The 21,032-nt window shown below is 42.7% G+C and overlaps 1 protein-coding gene across 1 annotated transcript in view; it reads left to right on the top strand.

Moving 5' to 3' along the window:
* The window catches only part of LOC119414997 (myosin-7), a 40,650-nt gene extending 20,289 nt beyond the window's left edge, over positions 1-20,361 (top strand). The window contains exons 12-36 of the mRNA XM_037682121.1: positions 5-175; positions 255-564; positions 688-767; positions 875-1,080; positions 1,571-1,694; positions 1,889-2,025; positions 2,207-2,462; positions 2,549-2,791; positions 2,896-3,072; positions 3,164-3,309; positions 3,408-3,498; positions 5,831-6,220; positions 6,314-6,440; positions 7,836-7,954; positions 8,029-8,225; positions 8,415-8,598; positions 15,023-15,188; positions 15,285-15,409; positions 15,538-15,846; positions 15,937-16,140; positions 16,227-16,523; positions 16,617-16,721; positions 19,728-19,823; positions 19,900-20,034; positions 20,268-20,361. Of these exons, the coding sequence (XP_037538049.1) occupies positions 5-175; positions 255-564; positions 688-767; positions 875-1,080; positions 1,571-1,694; positions 1,889-2,025; positions 2,207-2,462; positions 2,549-2,791; positions 2,896-3,072; positions 3,164-3,309; positions 3,408-3,498; positions 5,831-6,220; positions 6,314-6,440; positions 7,836-7,954; positions 8,029-8,225; positions 8,415-8,598; positions 15,023-15,188; positions 15,285-15,409; positions 15,538-15,846; positions 15,937-16,140; positions 16,227-16,523; positions 16,617-16,721; positions 19,728-19,823; positions 19,900-20,034; positions 20,268-20,288 (4,416 nt within the window). The 3' untranslated portion in view covers positions 20,289-20,361. The remainder of the gene's footprint in view (positions 1-4; positions 176-254; positions 565-687; positions 768-874; positions 1,081-1,570; positions 1,695-1,888; positions 2,026-2,206; positions 2,463-2,548; positions 2,792-2,895; positions 3,073-3,163; positions 3,310-3,407; positions 3,499-5,830; positions 6,221-6,313; positions 6,441-7,835; positions 7,955-8,028; positions 8,226-8,414; positions 8,599-15,022; positions 15,189-15,284; positions 15,410-15,537; positions 15,847-15,936; positions 16,141-16,226; positions 16,524-16,616; positions 16,722-19,727; positions 19,824-19,899; positions 20,035-20,267) is intronic.
* The last annotated feature ends 671 nt before the right edge of the window (positions 20,362-21,032 follow it).

Below are 21,032 nucleotides of genomic sequence, written 5' to 3'. Positions count from 1 at the left end.
CCAGTTCAACACGTTTGAGCAGCTGTGCATCAACTTCACCAATGAAAAACTGCAACAGTTTTTCAACCACCACATGTTTGTACTGGAGCAGGAAGAGTACAAGAAAGAGGGAATTGAATGGACTTTTATTGACTTTGGTATGGATCTGCAGGCCTGTATTGACCTGATTGAAAAGGTGGGATACTGAATACATTTTAACATAAAATTGATTAAAATTAGTATGATTTGTTTAAAATCTATTTATCTTTCCTCAGCCCATGGGTATCATGTCCATCCTTGAAGAGGAGTGCATGTTTCCCAAAGCCACTGATTCCACATTTAAAGCTAAGCTTTATGACAACCACCTGGGAAAATCTAGTAACTTCCAGAAGCCTAGAATCGTTAAAGGGAAACCAGAGGCCCATTTTGCCCTGGTTCACTATGCTGGAACTGTTGATTATAATATCAACAACTGGCTGGTGAAGAACAAAGATCCTCTGAATGAGACGGTTGTTGGACTTTTTCAGAAGTCAACACTCAAGCTGCTTGCTACCCTCTTTGCAAATTATGCAGGAGCTGATTCAGGTAAAATAAACTGTAAATAATATAACAACCTTTAGTGTTAATATTAAGTACTATGGTTACTATTAATATAGTTATGTCTGTGTCTATCAATGCAATATAAAGTATTATACTCTGCTCTAACAGCTGAAGGTGGAAAAGGTGGCAAAGGAGGAGGAAGCAAGAAAAAGGGGTCATCTTTTCAAACAGTATCTGCCTTGCACAGGGTTAGTAAAGTCAAACAAATATGCATGGTTCATATTGATTTCAAAGTTAAAATGTTTCCATATTCATATAAACTGATTGATAAGCACAAAATTTAACAACTGCACAGGAAAACCTGAACAAGCTGATGACCAACTTGAGGTCAACCCACCCTCACTTTGTGCGCTGCATCATCCCCAACGAGACCAAGACTCCTGGGGCCATGGAGAACCCTCTGGTGATGCACCAGCTGCGCTGTAACGGTGTGCTGGAAGGCATCAGGATCTGCAGGAAGGGATTCCCCAACAGGATCCTCTATGGAGATTTCAAGCAGAGGTTAGTCCTTAATGAGCAATCACATATGCAAATAAAAAATACATTAACTTGTTAAATTTACAGACAAAGTTACAGCATTTTATATTGCAATGCTATTTCTGAGGAACAACAAGAAGGCTGGTGAGAAATGTGTGGCTCTTTTATCAGACAACTAAATGAAATGGAATGAAAAACTGTTCAAACAAAACATTTCAAAAATTGAGAAATGTATTTACACACAAGATAATACTTATTTTAAAAGCAGCTTACTTGGTAATTCAGTAAATTGCTTTTCTCAGCAGACGATATCAGAAGTTCTAGATGCTCTTGATTTGCTTTTCTTCCTCAAGTTAAAAAAATAAAATAATTTTATGTCATAAAATCTTATAATACATTACATGTAGTATAGTGCACTTACACATTATTGTGTGCATTTTATTCATTTTGGTTTTATATTTTCAACAATAAAACAATATATATATAACCGAAGATGTCTTTTGCCTTTTGAAAGGTATCGAATCTTGAACCCAAGCGCCATTCCTGAGGGGCAGTTCATTGACAACAAGAAAGCTTCAGAGAAGCTCTTAGGTTCATTAGATATTGACCATAACCAGTATAAACTGGGACACACCAAGGTAAGTAAATAAATGTTGTATAACGTGCCTTTTTTTTTATGTAAGAGAACAATGTAAATACTTTTGTGTTGGAACTCAGTTACATATCTACTTTTCTATGATGTGATGGTTATAATTAGACCAGTAGCTAAAACATACACATTCACAAATACAGTTTGTCCTAAACAACAGCTTTATCTGTTTGAAACAAACAGGTGTTCTTCAAAGCTGGGCTACTTGGTCTGCTGGAGGAGATGAGAGATGATCGTTTGGCTTTAATTATAACCAGGACCCAGGCAAGATCCAGAGGTGTTCTGGCAAGAATAGAATTTGCAAAGATTGTTGAACGTAGGTATGTACAAAGTACAATTGTATATCTAACAAAGTAGGTTCAAGATTCTATTGATTCTCAAAGCAGAAGTCAAAAGGTGACATTTCACATTTCTAAGGTGGCTAAATAAGGGTGAGTAATAACCAACAATAAATTGGGCTCAAATGATTATAAACAACATATTATAAACTTCTACACACAGAGATGCACTACTAGTGATCCAGTGGAACATCCGTGCCTTCATGGGAGTCAAGAATTGGCCCTGGATGAAGATGTACTTTAAAATCAAACCACTGCTGAAATCAGCAGAGACAGAGAAGGAAATGGCCAACATGAAAGAAGAGTTTACCAAGCTGAAGGAAGCCTATGCAAAATCTGAGGCTCGTAGAAAAGAACTAGAGGAAAAAATGGTCTCTCTCCTTCAAGAGAAGAATGACCTGCAGCTCCAAGTCCACACTGTATGTTAAACCATTTGTAATTGAACATACCACCATTTACTGTATTATATTTAAAATTCTAAAAAGTTCAAGTGTTTTCATACTAGGAACAAGATAATCTTTCAGATGCTGAAGAACGATGTGAGGGGTTGATAAAGAGCAAAATTCAGCTTGAGGCAAAAATTAAGGAGCTTACAGAACGTCTGGAAGACGAGGAGGAAATGAACGCTGACCTGACAGCAAAAAAGAGGAAGTTGGAGGATGAGTGTTCTGAGTTAAAGAAGGACATTGATGACTTAGAGCTAACTCTGGCAAAAGTGGAGAAAGAAAAGCATGCTACTGAGAACAAGGTACTGAAAAACAAGTTACATTCACAAATAAATAAATAAATTAATAACAATAACAGCAGTGGAAAACTGAACTAATCCAAGATAAAACTCTTTTTTGGCTACAGGTAAAAAACTTGGTTGAGGAGATGGCTGCTTTGGATGAAATCATTGCCAAGCTGACCAAGGAAAAGAAAGCCTTACAGGAAGCTCATCAACAAACACTGGACGACCTGCAGAGTGAGGAAGACAAAGTCAACACTCTGACCAAGGCCAAAGCAAAGCTGGAGCAGCAAGTGGATGATGTAAGATGCTTTAAAATTATCCATTTTTAAGTTAATTTGTCCAGAAAAAAGCTAAATACTCTTATTAGAAATGGGATTTTGATTTTACCAGCTTGAAGGCTCATTGGAGCAAGAGAAGAAAATACGTATGGACCTAGAGAGAGCAAAACGGAAGCTTGAAGGAGACCTAAAACTGGCTCAAGAAAGTGTCATGGACCTGGAAAATGACAAACAGCAACTCGAAGAGAGGCTGAAAAAGTAATATTTGTCAAGAGTAAAAACAATCATTTGACCACAAGTTTCGTTTTATTGATTTTGGATTTATTACATTTAATTCCATGTATTATCATCCACAGGAAAGACTTTGAAATCAGTCAACTCAATGGCAAAATAGAGGATGAACAAACTATAAGTGCTCAACTCCAGAAAAAACTCAAGGAGCTGCAGGTAAAACTGAGACATGTCTGCCTGTTTGGTCTTTCTGTATCTCCTAGTGTTTCTCTATTCCTTGTGTTTCTGCTCCTATACACACCTGACCCAAATCCCAATCAATCAAGGTGTTTCCACTTAATCTCATTAGTATCTGTATTTAGTCTGTGTTGTCACGCACCTGATATCCGGGTATTATCCGTTTTACAGTTTAATAGTTCTGTTTCTGCTCTGCTTCATCTTCCTTCACGTAAATATTTGCTGCCCCGTCAGCACTTTATTTTGTTATTTGTAAAACAAAACAATTATTATTTTACTCCTGAGTTCTCCTGCCTCTGCCTGCATGAGGGTTCAAACCATAAATGACAGATCATGACAGAATGCCCGGATCAAAACAAAACCCAGCAGGCTGTAGGTTCCTCATGGAGCCCACCTCTGAAAACCATCAGCGGCTCCGCAAGGTAACCCACACTTATATCGACAGTGTGGCCTCCTCCAGTGATCTCTGGGAGAAGATGGTGGTCACAGAGGACTTCATTAACGAGTGCACTGTCAGATGATATGAGCAACTCACCGGAAATGTGAGAGTTGTTTGAGTAAGTATGGATGAAGAAACTTGTGCTGAAGTCCCTCCTCCTACTGCTTGTCTCCAGCCAGCCTGATCCTTCTCCTGACTTGTCTGCAGGAGAGAATTCCTCCACAGACCGCACTTCTCGCCGCCGACGTTAGAAGGGCCAGTGACAGAACTAGTCCGGGTCCGCTGAACCCCAGCTGCTCTCTCCACTCGAGTCTCCTCAGACGCACAAGGAAGAGGTGGAGAGCCCTCGCTCACCAGGAGAGCAATAGAGGTCTCATTCAGCTGTGGAGCTGAGCCCAGCCAAACCTCCAGTGGGTCCCGAGTCTCCAGAGGTCCTCACGTCTCCAGAGGTCCTCAAGTCTCCAGAGGTCCTCATGTCTCCAGAGGTCCTCACGTCCTGAAGCAGCACCACCTCCTGCAGTCACTGAAGTAGCCCTGCCTCTTCAGCTTATGAAGCAGCTGAGTTAGCTTCAACCAACATAGCCGCCGAGCTAACCTCAGTCAATAAAGCAGTCGAGCCAGTCTCAGTTAACGAAGTAACCGATCCCATCTTCCTGTGTCTGCACAGGGTTCAGTCATGAGTTTCACACTAAAGTGTGTCTGTGGGCATCAGTGAGGACGACCCACACTCCTATGTCTTTGTGGTCATCAGAAACAATGACCTGTTTCCTCTGTGCCTCTCCGTGGGCATCAGAGATGACGACCTCTCCCTGGTTTCCATGCCAGCTAGTGACTCTCTGGTTTCCACGCCATCTACAGACTCACAAGTCTCATAGCCTGCTGTTGATCTGCTGGTCTCATCACCTGCTGTTGATCTTATGGCCTCATCGTTTACTGCAGGTCCTTCCTCTGACTTGCAAGCTGCAGTCTGCTCAATGAATTTGTCTCTGCCTGCGGTTCTCATCACTGGTTTTCTGGCAGCCGCAGCCTTTCTAGTGGCCTCTTCGCCTGCCACCGTGGTCTCCCCAGTGGTCTCCCAGGTGGTATCTTCGCCTCTCCTCTGCCCAAGTCAAAGAGGGTCCAGGCGGACACCACCCGTGGAAAAAAAAAGGACTGTCTCCTGGCAGCCTGCCAGAAAGCCTGCCCCAACCTAGATAGTCTACCGACTGTCAACCTGGGCACTTGTCCCACTCTGGATGGTCTCCACCTGAAATATTGGGCATGGGTGTTCCTCCTTTGATATTATTGTTCCAAGGTTCCTACCTGCGAGCTTTTATTTTTTCATCCTTAGTCCTTATGTTTCCTTCCTTGTGAACTTCATCCTGTTTCCTCCCCCCTCCCACCCAAGTTATGTGAGGTCTTCCTTTGAGGATGCCGTGTGCCATCACTGGGGAGTGGAGGGTATAAGATGTGTCAGCCTGTCCTGTCTTTTTGCATCTCCTAGTGTTTCTCTATTCCTAGTATTTCTATTCCAATGCACACCAGATCGAATCCCAATAACTCAAGGTATTTCCACTTCGTCTCATTAGTATCTGTATTTAATCTGTGTCTTGTCACTCCCGTGATAACCAGGTATTATCCTTTTCATGGTTTCATGGTTCTGTTTCTGCTCTGCTTCACATAAATTTTTGCTGCCCTGTCAGCACTTGTGTTATTTGTAAGATAACAATTATTTTACTCCAGAGTTCTCCTGCCTCTGCTTGCATGTGGGTTCAAACCAAACATCTAGATTCATGACATAAACATCACAGGAGAATATATGGACAAAAAACTACATCTAAATAATTAAGATTAATAAACTGTATATGAAGTGTTTATTTAAATATGTGATAGGCACGCATTGAAGAACTGGAGGAAGAGCTCGAAGCAGAGCGAGCTGCTCGAGCCAAGGTGGAGAAGCAGAGAGCAGACTTGGCCCGAGAGCTGGAGGAGATCAGTGAGAGGCTGGAGGAGGCTGGAGGAGCCACAGCCGCACAGATCGAGATGAACAAGAAGAGGGAGGCTGAGCTCCAGAAACTACGCAGAGACCTCGAAGAGGCCACTCTGCATCATGAAGCTACCACCGCTACACTCAGGAAGAAACAAGCTGACACTGTTGCTGACCTGGGAGAGCAGATCGACAACCTGCAGAGGGTCAAGCAGAAACTGGAGAAGGAGAAGAGCGAGTTCAAATTAGAGCTCGATGATGTGGTCTCCAATATGGAACATATTGTCAAAACAAAGGTCATTTACATTTATAAAACGTGAATGAATGCATTTTTACACATAAACGTGCAGTATGTGCAAACGTCTGATACGTGATTTCTTTCATTTCAGACTACTCTGGAGAAAACGTGCAGGACTTTGGAAGATCAAATGAATGAATACAAAACTAAATTTGAAGAGGCTCAACGCTGCATCAATGATTTCAACCTGCAAAAAGCAAAGCTTCAAACAGAAAATGGTAGAATGTTCATATTTTTAAATCACATTTCAGAATCAGAATAAGCTTTATTATTATTGCACCTAAAAACTGCAAGATTATATTCTGTACAGTTGTCCGAAAGATGGGCGGAGTGCACGTGGCTGCAGCTCCTAGGAGCGCGGCCTCTTACTCTTTAGATAGAAAAGGGGAAAGGCCATGAGGATAGAATAGTGGTATTAAAAAAACAAACAAAAAAAAACACCTTCACACCTTGTCCTTGTCAGGACACGATTTAAGATGTCAAAAAACTCTACCAGCAAACACATTCATAGACACATGACATATGCAATTGACAACAAGATGGTGAGATGTGTCCATGAAGCTCTTCCAGATAGCACCAGTCCTGATAAGATGTTGGTGTCAGCCGGTACTGCTCTGATAAGTGTTCACAGATGTTCTCGGGGGGTGGGGGGTATGCGCAGGGTCGATGGAGCAGAGCCTTCTTAGTTTACACACATCCCAGGAGAAATGTATTAAGTTAGCCTACTTCAAGGCCGAACCGGGGAGCCAGATTCAGATAAGCCACAGTTGTTTTTGTGCAGGCAGACTGTTTTTTCTCGTCAGCCTTGAGTTCTGCTGGTACTTTTGATGACACAAAATAGCCAGATTTGTGGGCTTTCCACTGGTCCGTGCTTATTCGCCTTCTCCAAGATAAATCTCAACATGTTCCAGAAGCCGCAAGTGGCCTACGATTCTCATAAATCGCTTCCTTCTTACAGTTGAGATCGTAAATCAGCTGAGTCTGAGAGCTCAAAGCACGAACTAATCCTTCACATAAGGTTGGCAGCTTTACCATGGCCGAAGCTGCCGCCGCCGTTTTCTTTAATAGCTGATAACATACGTATCTGACGGTGCCAAAACGCAGAAACCCTGCTATCATAAATCCATTGATATATAAATCTTCGGCATCCTCCTGAGACAACATAGAAAGACATCAGCTTATCCATGACGTACCCTGCCACATGCACCAGGGTTCTCCAGGACCCAGTCGCTTGGTTGAAAAAAAATGTATCAATTGCGCTGAAAGTCCAGCTGATCAACTCCATGACAGTAATTTACGATTCAGAAGATGTGTAAATAGAAGCTCCGATACACAGGACATTTGTACTAAGTCTCTGTCTCATAGTGCATTTAAATGGTAAACATTTGTGAGTCAATTTTCTTAGACTAAAGGAACATTCATTCAACCTTTATTTCTACAGGTTAGTGTCATTGAGTCACAAGGACTCATTTACAAGAGAGACCTGTATCGTTCACATTGACATATAGTTAACATCCATTTAACCAAAGTAATAAGCAAAATTGATTAGTTGCTGGACTTTTTGGAGACTAAAATACTTTTGCTTCTTTGCTGCCCATTTTCCAAAATACTAGGTGAGCTCTCAAGGCAGCTGGAGGAGAAGGATTCACTGGTGTCTCAACTCACCAGAGGAAAGATGTCCTACACTCAACAAATTGAAGACCTGAAGAGGCAGCTGGAAGAGGAGTCAAAGGTTAAATGGCATTACAAAACCAATTGACAGCACTACACAAACATGTTTATAATCATATTGTTTTACATCAACAGGCCAAGAATGCATTAGCCCACGCTGTGCAGTCTGCTCGCCACGACTGTGATCTCCTCAGAGAGCAGTATGAGGAGGAGCAGGAGGCCAAGGCTGAACTGCAGCGAGGCATGTCCAAGGCCAACTCTGAGGTGGCTCAGTGGAGAACCAAGTATGAAACTGATGCCATCCAGAGGACTGAGGAACTAGAAGAAGCAAAGTGAGTCAAACGTGTTAGCCTTACCAAGTCAGTGAAGTTTAAACACATCTAACGCTGAATACCTTAATAATGCAGTACCTTCATTAATTAATACCTTAATTATAACCTGAATACCTGAAACCCTTCTGTTGTGACTTGGCACTGTATAAATAAAATGAATTGAATTGAATAAATTGTACTATTTTCTAGAAAGAAGCTGGCTCAGCGTCTGCAGGAGGCTGAGGAGGCTGTTGAAGCTGTGAATGCTAAATGTTCCTCTCTGGAGAAGACCAAACACAGGCTGCAAAATGAGATTGAAGATCTCATGGTGGATGTGGAGAGGTCTAACGCTGCCGCTGCTGCTCTGGACAAGAAGCAAAGAAACTTTGACAAAGTATGTCACAGTTAAATAAGATGACAAAAAACACAATTTAACTAAAAAACTCTATTATACAACTTTTATAGGATACATTATAGTGCATTATGACCAGTCGACTCTACTTAGGTGTCATCTATTCAAAGGATTCAAGTATACGAGGTTCTTTATTTTGTCGTACACACCACGTGTGATACATGTGGTGGAATGAAATTGTGTACACAGGGTCCCAGTTACATCTAACAAAAGTATAAAATGTAAAAGGAAAAATAGTAATAAGATCTTAGATATGAACTAAGAAAAACATTAACTAAAAATACACTAAGCACTAGTAGCATAAAAAACAATACACCAAACAGCAGCACGAACATGAGTTTGTGCGAGCAGATGAGTACGAATGAACACAGCAACATGAAACAGATAAGCAGCAACATTGTTGCTCCTTCTGAAGTCCACGAAGGTTGTTCTTCTTGCACCAGCTCTCCAGGTTTTCCACCTTCTGCCTGTAGCTGGACTCATCGTTGTTTGTGATGCATCCCACCACAGCTGTATCATCTGCAAACTTTATAATATGACAGCCTGGATGAGTAGGTGCACAGTCATATGTAATCAGAGTGAACAGGAGGGGGCTCAGCACACAGCCTTGAGGGGAGCCAGTGCTGAGGGTTATGGTGGAGGAGGAGAAGTTGTGGATCCTCACAGACTGCGGTTTGTTTGTTAAGAAATCTAGGACCTAGTTGCAAATGGAGGAGCTTAGTCCTAGTGTGAGTAGTTTATCAATCAGGGTTTGGGGGATCATGGTACTGAAGGCAGATGTGAAGTCCACAAAGAGCATACGGACGTAGGAGTCCTTCTGCTCCAGGTGGTTGAGCGCAGTGTGGACCACAGAGGAGATGATCTTCTGTTGATGGACTCTCGCGGTATGCATACTGGTGAGGGTCCTCGTTGATGTTGATGGTTGTTTTGATGTGGGTCAAGACCAGTTTTTCGAAGCATTTAGCAACTATCAAGGTGAGGGCTACTGGCCGATAGTCATTCAGCCCAGTCACTGTAGAGCTCTTTGTGACTGGGATGATCGTTGCAGTCTTCAGGCAGGTGGGAACTGTTGCCAGTGTAAGTGAGGAGTTAAAATATGTTGGCCAGCACCTCGCAGAGCTGATCGGCACAGTCTTTCAGATCCTTCCCAGGGACGTTGTCTGGGCCGGTTGCTTTATGAGGATTAATCCTCCTGAAAGTACTCCTCACTTTGGCTGAGGATAATGTTGAAGAAGCATTTTGGTTCGTTCAGATGCAACCCTGCAAACTTAAGTTGTGCTGCCATGTTGTTTACAAAGTAGACTTTCATTTGCAGCTGTTCTGAACAAATTACACCTGCTCAAAATTTCAACAAAAATAGCTTTTCTGAGACCAATGCTAATGCCTTTCCTCCTTGACATTGCAAAAACACACTTGAATGCCTCAGAGTATCATACTGCTGAAAGTTCTGCTTTCATTAAGTTGCTAACAAATACAGTGCTTTTGGTTCACAACATCTTGCTTGTACTTATCCTAATACGTGAGGAAACAGTAATGGTACTGTTATATTTTTGGTCAGTTTTAAACAAATAAATTACAAATACCACTGAAATAGATTACCATTGAATCATTGTTCTTTTCAAATTACATTTGCCTAATTGTAAAAATTAATGTAATTAAAAAATATAAATTTTAATTTGTAGAAACTTAAAACAGTGTCTAACACCTTTACTTTTTACAATGACTTCATCACATAAATGTCACAAAGAGGAGGTTTAAGTCGAACCCAAATGCAGGCAGATCACGGAGGACTAGGGAGGTAAAAATAAATAACTATTTATTTTAACAAAACAAATGAGGCTGACAAGGTAGAAAACTTACATGAATGAATCACTTAGGAAAGGCACAGGAAACAAAGCTTGACAACGAATGACAATGACCAGTTGACGAGTAACAGGAGATGCAGACTTATATACATGTAGATGAACAGATGCTGGGATATATTCATCATTTAACGCGGGTTCCTCATTTTTCTGGACTGAATAAAACGTGCATTGAATTTAAGGAAATGCAAACGTGAGACGTCATTTATATTTGACCCATCAAAATGAATGCGGTCATTTATTTACAGAATCAAATTTAACATCAAACATTTACATTAATTTGGCAAATTATGAAAATAACAACATAAGCAATCAATCAGAAAAACCATACGGCCATGATTTTTCCGTTGCTGCACCACAGACATTTATAAAAACTGTACAACTATGATCTTTTACCCACATGAATGTGGGTGAGCATTTTACACAGACATTTCTAAAATATCTGGAAGAATTTCTACTTGATAGAAAAGTTTAAAGATGGAAAGAAGTTTAGAGGGAGTGAGATGGTGTGTGAGGGAAAGTAAGTGTTCACCAGAATCGACACTCTCCGGCTTTCTTCAGCTTTTCCTTACAGTGCACTTAGGTGATGAAATCGGCTCCTTTACCTGGAGATGTCTCAGGTGAGATTCCGTTTAACGCACCCTTTCAGCGTCTCAGTAGGTTGGCTGTTACTCGTCCGAAGTAATGGCGAGGCTCTGTTCGACACATATTCACCTCAGTGGAAAATGTTATAATCCCATGGAACTCGGAAGAGCTTGTTGTCATGTCAGGATCATCCCGTCTCCATCAGAACATGAACAGAACTGGTTGGACTGTGTATCCAGCAGAACTCCAACAGCACTCCATCAGAGCTGTCCCAGAACGGTTCCAGCACCATACCAGACTTAGCAGAACTCCATCAGAACTTTAGCACTGACTAGACTCCAGAACTCTTAGAACTCTGAGTAGATCAGGAAGTACTGACATTTTAAAGACTCTTTCCCGGTTCACTTTTGGGAGTTGTTCATTGGTCAGAAACGACCAGACGGGGTGTGTTTTGTGACGTAAGAGGTTAGAGACAGCGAGAATTGTTATGAGACAGATCAGAAATGTTCTCACAGACAGAGAGAGTTTTGTTTTGGCGTGTTTCAGAAACAGGTGCAAAACATCTATATTTACGTCTGAGAGGATTCTAAAACATGACAGTTTTAACATAACAACTTGTTTTTCGTTTGACTCCAACCTTGGAAACGCACACACTTGCTCATTCAAAGGCAGAAATCAGAAAATGCATAAACTCTGTAACAGCTTTTAACATGAGTTCTAACTTTGCATGAGAATAAAAATCATTACTCAGTTAATAAAATTGATTAGTTCACTGCAACATCTAAAATGGTTTGAACTAAGACACTTTGATTATCAACATTTGTAAAATAGTAATGATAATAAAAAGAGAGTGTTCTTTTCACTTGAATCTTCAAGAAAGAAAGTCTCAGGATGGGTGAACCTGTATTTATGGATTCAAATACATGAAATGACAGCTTCTGTCCCACAAGGTTCTTAAGGTCAAGAGTTTTGACCTTAGACTTAGTTTTGACGTAGGCCTAGTCCACTACATACACGCACTAATGAGGGGTAAAAACAAACACCTGGGAACGACGAACAGGTGGCAGAAGGAGGAGCTGATAACATGAGGGAGAGCAGAAACAAAAAGGATCACAAGACAGAGAACAGACAGATCCTCACAATACCCCCTCCCACTAAGGATGTCCCTTGACATCCCAAGACCACCACTCCAAAATCAGGTGGGAGAAGGGAGAAACCAACAGGATCGAGAGCACAAGGGAGAACACAAGGAAGAATAAACAAAAACCTGAAAGGACAAGGCCTGGGAACCCAACATGAAAAAAACCAACACAAGGAACAATACCAAAAGTTCATGTGGGTGGCCGGGAGTCCATTTGGTATGGGTCAGGAGTTCCGGTGGGTGGCCAGGAGATCAACAATCTTTGGGGAGAAGCTCTGGAGGGCAGCCCAGAGACTGTCCATTACAGGAGAGGAGCTCTGCCACAGGTGAAGGAGACCAGGGGGACAGCAGCAGATGATGGGACCAGATCATCTGCAACAGCCGATGGGACCGGATGATCTGCAGCAGGCAATGGGACTGGCTGCTCTGCAGCAGGTGATGGGACTGGCTGATCTGCAGTAGGCAATGGGACTGTGGAGGCTGCAGCTGGCATAGGGACCTTGGTGGCTGCAGCTGGCATAGGGGCCACGGTGGCTGCAATTGTCATGGAGACCTTGGTGGCAGTAGCTATTATGGAGACCTCAGTGGCAGTAGCTGTCATGGAGACCTCGTGGCTGTAGCTGTGGTGGAGCCCACGGTGGCTTCAGATAGTGTGGAGACCTCGGTGGTTGCAGTTTTCATGGAGACCTTGGTGGCTGCAGTTGTCATGGAGACCTTGGTGGCTGCAGCTGTCGTAGTGACCTCAGAGGCTGCAGCTGTCATGGAGTTCTCAGTGGCTGCAGTTGTTGTGGAGACCTTAGTGGCTGCAGCTGTCATTGTTGCCTCAGTAGCTGCAGTTGTAGTTGCTACCTCAGTGGCTGCAGCAGGCATAGCTACTTCAGGGACTGTGGGAGGCATAGCCATTTCAGGGACTGTGGGAGGCGTAGCCACTTCAGGGACTGCAATAGGCATAGCCACTTCAAGGACTGCAATAAGCGTAGCTACCACAGAAGGTGTGGAACCCTCATGAGGCATGGAAACCTCACGAGGTATGGAAACCTCACAAGGCATGGCAACCTCATAAGTCGGGAAAACCTCATGCGTGGAACCTCACGAGGCGTGGAAACCTCACAAGGCGTGGAACCCTTTGGAGGCATGGAAACTGCTGGAGGCGTGGAACCCGCTGGAGGCGTGGAACCCACCGGAGACTCGGTACCCGCAGGAAACTCAGGACCTGCTAAAGACTCAGGACGTGCTGGAGACTCGGGACGTGCTGGAGACTCAGGATCTACTGAAGACTCAGGATCTGCTGGAGAGTCAGGACTCGGTAGAGACTCAGGAGATGAGGAAAGGTGAGAAGCATCCTCCAGGACCCTTTCGGAAACACAGGAAGGTGAGTTTGGCTGCTTCTTTGGCTGCTCAGAACTCAGCCGATCAGGACTCAACTGATCAGGACTTACAGGAGAATTGGAGATGACTGGGTTGTTGTATTGTTTCTTAAAAGTCCTTATTTTTATAAGTAATTGGTAGTAGTCTGGGATCTGGATGAGTCCGGGTTGAGAAAGTATCAGCTTTTCAGTCATGGAGTAAGTGGTTATGTGGTACTGTGGGTCTGGGCTGAATGCAGAAATGTGAACAGTTTTTGAGGTTGTGAATTAATTGCGCAGCGGTCACTGGAAGAATTCTCTGCAGAACTTAAGTAATCAAGGAGAGTGGGATCGTCAGGGTTTAGGCTCGACTGCTTTGTTGTCTGGCAGTTCTCTCAGTGAGCAAGGGCTGGACTTCCCCCTTCCCATGAAAATCTCCACCACTCCTCCGGCTGCGTGTGGGAAGACTCAGATGGAGGGAGGGACTGGAGGTTGGTGGGTCTGGTCCGGTTCTGCCGTTGGTCCCTCCTATGGTGGCGTGAGCTAGGACCAGGGGAGAACCAAAGCTCATCCTCAGGATCTTGATCCTCTTCAGATGGCCAGTCGAAAAGCTCAAGTGACAAGTGAGGCAGTGGGGAGGAGAAAAAACTGGGCTTGAATGCCAGGCGCCTTCCCTGGAGCTGAGACCCCCTTCTTTCATCCTCTTCCATAAGAAGAGGTGATGGGAGGATCTCCACTTCCGGGCTGTCTCCAGGCAGGTTCGATATGGAACCTGCTTCAACGGATGAGATACTCTTCCTCTTGGGCTCATTCCCACTGGGCAGTCCAAACGGCTTCCTGGACCAGGTAATTGGCCCAAGTCAACCGCCTGCAGGGTTCAAGTTTTTATTGGTCATTTTGTCACAAAGCGGACGGAGGTTTAAGTCAAATTCAAGTGCAGAAAGACCACAGAGAACTCGGGTGGTAAAAGTAAATATCTATTTATTTTAACTAAAACAAATTAGGCTGATAAGGCAGCAAAATTTAGAATTAATCACTTAGGGAAGGCAAAAAAAACAAAGCTGGACATAGAATGACAATGACCAGCTGACGAGTAACAGGAGATGCACACTTATATACACATACTAATGAGGGGTAAACACAAAAACCTGGAAAGGATGAACAGGTGGCAGAAGGAGGAGCTGATTACACGAGGGAGAGCAGAAACAAAAAGGAAAACAAGACAGAGAACAGACAAATCCCCACAGTACCCCATCACCCCCAGGACGTCCTTTGACAGCCCAAGTCCACTACCCCAAAATTGGGTGCAAGGAGGGGGAATCCGACAATAAATACACACATTATAAATGGGGTATTGTGGGTGGAAAACAATTTTTAGTAAAATTATGTTCCAAGAGCTGTTACAGCATGCATCAGGATAAGAGCTGTTACATTGAAATTAAAACAATGGGCTTGTGAATCTTAATCTCCAGGTCCTATCTGAATGGAAGCAGAAATATGAAGAGTCTCAGTGTGAGTTGGAGAGCTCCCAGAAGGAAGCCAGGTCTCTGAGCACTGAACTCTTCAAACTAAAAAACTCATATGAAGAATGCCTGGAGCATCTGGAGACCATGAAGAGGGAGAATAAGAATCTTCAAGGTAATAAGCTGCTGAGTACATTTACACAAAACCAAACCAATGTACTTGTCAAAAAATGAAACAGATAAATAAAAATGCATCTGTTTTCTTACAAAGAGGAAATTTCTGACCTCACTGAGCAACTTGGTGAAGGTGGGAAAACAATTCATGAGCTGGAGAAAGCCCGAAAGCAGCTGGAGCAAGAAAAGAGCGAGATTCAGTCTGCACTAGAGGAGGCAGAGGTAAGTCTTTAATTACATTAATTACATTAATGTAGGATTAGTAACTACAAATAATATATAGCTTATGAACAAATTCATTGACAAGTTGGAAAAACAAAACTTTTAACAAAGACTTTATGTTGTCTAAGGGTTCTCTTGAGCATGAGGAGGGCAAGATACTGAGAGTCCAGCTTGAGTTTAACCAGATTAAAGCAGACATGGAGCGAAAACTTGCTGAGAAAGATGAAGAGATGGAGCAGAGCAAGAGGAACTTGCAGAGGACCATTGACACCCTGCAGAGCTCTCTTGAGGCTGAGTGTCGCAGCAGGAATGAAGCTCTTCGTTTGAAAAAGAAGATGGAGGGAGACCTTAATGAGATGGAGATCCAGCTTAGCCAAGCCAACAGGCAGGCAGCTGAGTCTCTAAAACAACTTAAGGCTACTCATGCACATCTTAAGGTAAACTAGAAACAGGAAGTATTCACCCTCTGAAGGTTTTTCAGTGTCAGTGTCCATAAATATCATTGAGGTTCATGTTATTTCATAAAGGATTGCCAAATTCAGCTGGACGAGTCTGTTCGTGCTAATGATGATCTCAAAGAGAACATCGCCATCGTTGAGAGGCGCAACAACCTGCTTCAGGCTGAACTGGAGGAACTGAGGGCTGCTCTGGAGCAAACCGACAGAAGCCGTAAACTTGCTGAGCAAGAGCTGCTGGACGTCAGTGAGAGGGTGCAGCTGCTGCACTCACAGGTGAGCCTATGTCCCAACAGAAACAATGCTTCAAATATGCAGAAAGTCACATATTCTCACTACCTTATTGTTAAAATAACATGTAGAACACCAGCCTGATAAACCAGAAGAAGAAGCTGGAAGTGGACGCAGTCCAGCTTCAAACTGAGGTGGAGGAGGCAGTGCAGGAGTGCAGAAATGCTGAAGAGAAGGCCAAGAAGGCCATCACTGATGCTGCCATGATGGCAGAGGAGCTGAAGAAAGAGCAGGACACCAGCGCTCACCTGGAGCGTATGAAGAAGAACATGGAGCAAACCATCAAAGACCTGCAGCACCGTCTGGATGAAGCTGAGCAGATCGCCATGAAGGGAGGCAAGAAGCAGGTGCAGAAGCTCGAGGCCAGGGTAAGCATTTTTTTTACACCAGTAATACAAGTATTAGCAGAAAACCTGTAAATACATAAATGATTAAATAAAAGACAACGTGTTCCTGAACAGGTGAGGGAACTAGAAATCGAGGTGGAAATGGAGCAGAAGAAGAGCAGTGAAGCTGTGAAAGGTGTCCGTAAATATGAACGGCGCATCAAGGAACTAACTTACCAGGTTTGTGTCATGTAGCAAACAGTACTTGATTGATTCAGTCTTGTAGTGTCCTTCATCTAAAATCTGCTAACCCAGAGATTTATCCTAAAGCAGCCATACTCTTCACTTACGCAGGATGCACATTTGAACCAAAGTAAAGCCAAGGGTTTCTGAAAAACAATAAACAAGCATCTTCTGATGTTATCAGTAGAAGATGCCATAGGTACTGAATACTGATTTGTTAGTTTTTCTGAGTTAGCCATCAACAGACATCCTGACTCTACAGAATAGTTTGATGGCCACAAATTTACATAAAATCTGCTCCAGACCTGTTTTAACATTTGTCAGAACCTACTTCAAAGGGTAATCCAACTGGACTTCATTCACTCGAACTTGAACTTGCAACATTTGAAATTCACTAAATGCGTATGTTCCTTTTTTGGGGGTTTATTTCTCCCCTTTTTGAGATAAACTGGATCCAAACAAAATTACTCTCCATTCTTTGTTCAGAGCTCATAACCTGAGTTCCAAATCCTCATTGGCTGAATACCACCCAAAGGGTTCACTTTTATTTAAATGCTGGACAGCAGCACACTCTTCAAACTCACTCTTAGATTCTGTTTAATTTTACTTAGCTCTTGCTCTCTTGTTTTTTTTTTTTTTATAATTTTTTAAATCTTAATTCTCGCTCAGTGTTTTTCCTCTTGTTTTTTCTCTTTTCATTTTCACTTTTAGTCTTGTGCTTCTTTTGTTTGTCATTCATCCAAGTTCTTTTGGTCCAGCTTCTTTGTTGTTAGAAACATTTTACAAAGTTTAATGTGTCGACCAGAACTACTGGGGTTTTGTTCAGGCACAATTATAAAGTAAAGCCGGTCAGAACTTTAAGCTAAACTTTGTTTTGAGCGCATTCTCCTCCTTGAAGAATTGGATTGCTCCAGAACTTCTGAGGCCACACAGAGCCAGACACTCTTCTGACCTCAGAAGTCTTCTGCCTGAGCACCAACTGGCCAAACACAGAGACCCACAGCTTACTGTCTGAACCAGCCACAGAGAGACATCAGCCCACACAGGTACCCTCGAGAGATCATCCACTTCTGAGATCACCTACTGGATCTGACCACAAAACCTGCCTGGTACTCTCCAAAAAGAACCTTGAGACAGTGATCCACGCCTTCATAACATCTAGGCTTGATTACTGCAATTCACTTCTGTTTGGAATCAGTCAGTCCTCCATTGCTCGTCTACAACTGGTCCAAAATGCTGCAGCCCGATTTTTAACTGGTACAGGCTATAGAGAGCACATCACGCCAGTTTTGGCCTCCCTGCACTGGCTACCCATTCACCTTCGGATCCATTTCAAAATTCTCATGTATGTTTTTAAATCACTGAACAGTTCCGCCCCATCCTATCTCACTGATCTTCTGCAGCCATATGTCCCACCGCGCTCTCTGAGGTCAGCAGACCAGATGCTTCTCTCAGTCCCAGAAACCCGTCGTAAGCTCAGAGGTGACAGGGCTTTCTCTGTTGCAGGTCCACGACTGTGGAATGAGTTGCCACTGAGTGTCCGGCAGGCTCCCACACTCTCAGTCTTTAAGTCTCGCTTGAAGACCCACTTCTATTCGCTTGCCTTTAACACGGTGTGATTTGTTTTGGTCCGGTCTGTTCTCTACTCTGTTGGCCATTTTAGTTAGCTCCTGCTGCTATTTGTATCTGTATTTCTATTTTATGTTTTCCTGTCTGCTGTGCATGTTTGTTTCTTTTGTACAGCACTTTGGTTGGCCTTGTTGCTGTTTTAAGTGCTATATAAATAAATTGGTATGGTATGGTATGGTATGGTATGATATGGTATGGTATCTACTGTAGGAGCTGAACCAGAACTACGACTGTAGAACAAAACAACTCTTATCATTCGCAGGGGATCATGGTGCTCCAAGACAGAAATAGCAGTCCAGTTTGAGTCTTTGATAATTTTCCCAATTTTAGAATTTTTGCCAGCTTTTACTTTTATTTCATTTGTCTGATTTCAATTAAGTATATCCCCTCAAGCTCTGATAGGTCAAATTCCAATTTTTGCCTCAAAGCAACATCTTTATTCATATGCTATTACGTTTTTGTTCATTTCAAGTTTACACACGAGGATAACTTCTGAACATGTTTTACCATCCACATTTGCCACACCTTCTTATTATATTCCATTCGGAGTGGCTGTGGCTGAGTGGTTAGAGCAGTCGTCCTCCAATGTGAGAGTTGGGGGTTCGATTCCACCAGCAGTCACATGCCGAAGTGTTCCTGGGCAAGACACTGAACCCCTCATTGCCTCCGATGTGTGTCCCATTGGTGTATGAATGTGATAAAGCTCTGATTATTCTTGGTATAGATCTAGTAGAGTGCTGTATGAATGGGTGAATGAGGGCACAGATTGTAGTGTAAAGTACTTTGAGTATCTTGAACAGATAGAAAAGTGTTATCTAAGTACAGTCCATTTATCATTTACCATTCTTTCTATAAACGTTACATAAACAGTGCCAAAACTTAACTTGTGTGCGTGTTTAAGAATAATTATATTATGGCAGCACAACAGCTCAGTGGTTAGCACTGTTGCCTCACAGCAAGAAGGTCCTGGGTTCAATCCCCGGTTGGACCTGTGGTCTTTCTGTGAGGAGTTTGAATGTTCTTCTCGTGCATGTGTAAGTTTTCTCCGGGTACTCCGGTTTCCTCCCACAGAACAAAAACATGCATGTTAGACTGCCTTCAGGCCCAGGCCTCCCTTGTAAAAGAGATGTGTGATCTCAATGGGATTTGCCTGGTTAAATAAAGGTTAATAAAATAAAATAAATAAAAAACTACTAGTAATCATTTAGGGTAAGTTATTGAGACTGATAATTATTTAAACAATTGATTTATAGATTTGTCCTTCTTTCGAAGGTGGTGCTCCAAGGCTAGATACTTTATGAATGATTACAACTTATACCCCTACCCTCTCTTAAAAGTAAATGGCGTTTTTAACATTGCCTATTCTTCCTACAGACTGAGGAGGATCGCAAAAACATTGCCCGACTGCAAGATTTGGTAGACAAGTTGCAGCTGAAAGTTAAAGCCTACAAACGATCAGCTGAGGAGGCTGTAAGTGTAGTAATACATGATGCTTTTATATGAACTGTTTCTCTTATATTTATATTTGTCTACTTGTTTTCTTCAGGAGGAACAGGCTAATGTTCATCTGGGCAAGTTCCGCAAACTGCAGCATGAGCTGGACGAGGCTGAAGAGAGAGCCGACATCGCAGAGTCTCAGGTCAACAAGCTGCGTACCAAGAGCCGCGATACGGGCCCCAAGGTTTGAAGCATGCTTTTTGTCAGTCCCACGATATCTGACCCTGATAAAAGTGTGCCCCCCCATGCTGCATTTAACTAGCAGTGTGTTTTTCTTCTCAATTATTTGCACAAAACCCTCTGAAAGCTACTGTATCTAAATTTGTCATATTGTTTTAGTGCTAGAGCAATACTAATCTGAATACTAAACAGCTGTTTCTCTTGTTTTTGTCTCTCCATTTTTCCTGGCTGCAACAGAAAGGGTTTGATGAGGAGTGAAGCTTTGGAGCCTGCAGAAATCCTTTTGGCTGATGTGTACTGTAGACCCCCTGAACTACAATATCCATAACATCCTGTAGATCTAATAAAATCATTTAAGATGTTGCATACCATTATTTTCATTGTTTTTTTTTCTAAAATGTTTTTAAATTATTTGTTTACTTCTTTCATTCAACCTTAAATACAGGTTAGTCTTATTGAACCTCGAGGACTCATTTACAAGAGAGACCTGATTTTAGACAAAGTACACAGACGACGTACAAACAACAACAGACAATCATATAAAGAGCATATAAAATGAAAAATAAATAAATTATATAAAAACTATATAAATACTATATATATGTAAATTATATATATCCATCCATCCATCCATTTTCTTTACCCGCTTATTCCATTTTGGGTCACGGGGGTCGCTGGTGCCCATGTCCAGCAATCACTGTGCGAGGGGCGGGGTACACCCTGGACGGGTCGCAAGTCCATCACAGGGCCACACAGAGACAAACGAGACAAACAACCATTCACTCTCTCACTCACACCTAGGGACAATTTAGAGTTACCAATCAGTCTAACATGCATGTTTTTGGACTGTGGGAGGAAACTGGAGTACCCGGAGAAAACCCACGCATGCACGGAGAGAACATGCAAACTCCACCCAGAAAGGCCCCTGGACCGGGGTTTGAACCAGGGACCTGCTCGCTGAGAGGCAGCAGCTCTACCAGTTGTGCCACCGTGCTGCTCTAA

This window comes from Nematolebias whitei, chromosome 9 (assembly GCF_014905685.2).
Source record: "Nematolebias whitei isolate Nwh7 chromosome 9, NemWhi1, whole genome shotgun sequence".
NCBI lineage: Eukaryota > Metazoa > Chordata > Actinopteri > Cyprinodontiformes > Rivulidae > Nematolebias > Nematolebias whitei.
The sequence above is the reverse complement of the archived record's forward strand: the minus strand, read 5'-3'. Positions and strand labels throughout refer to the sequence as shown.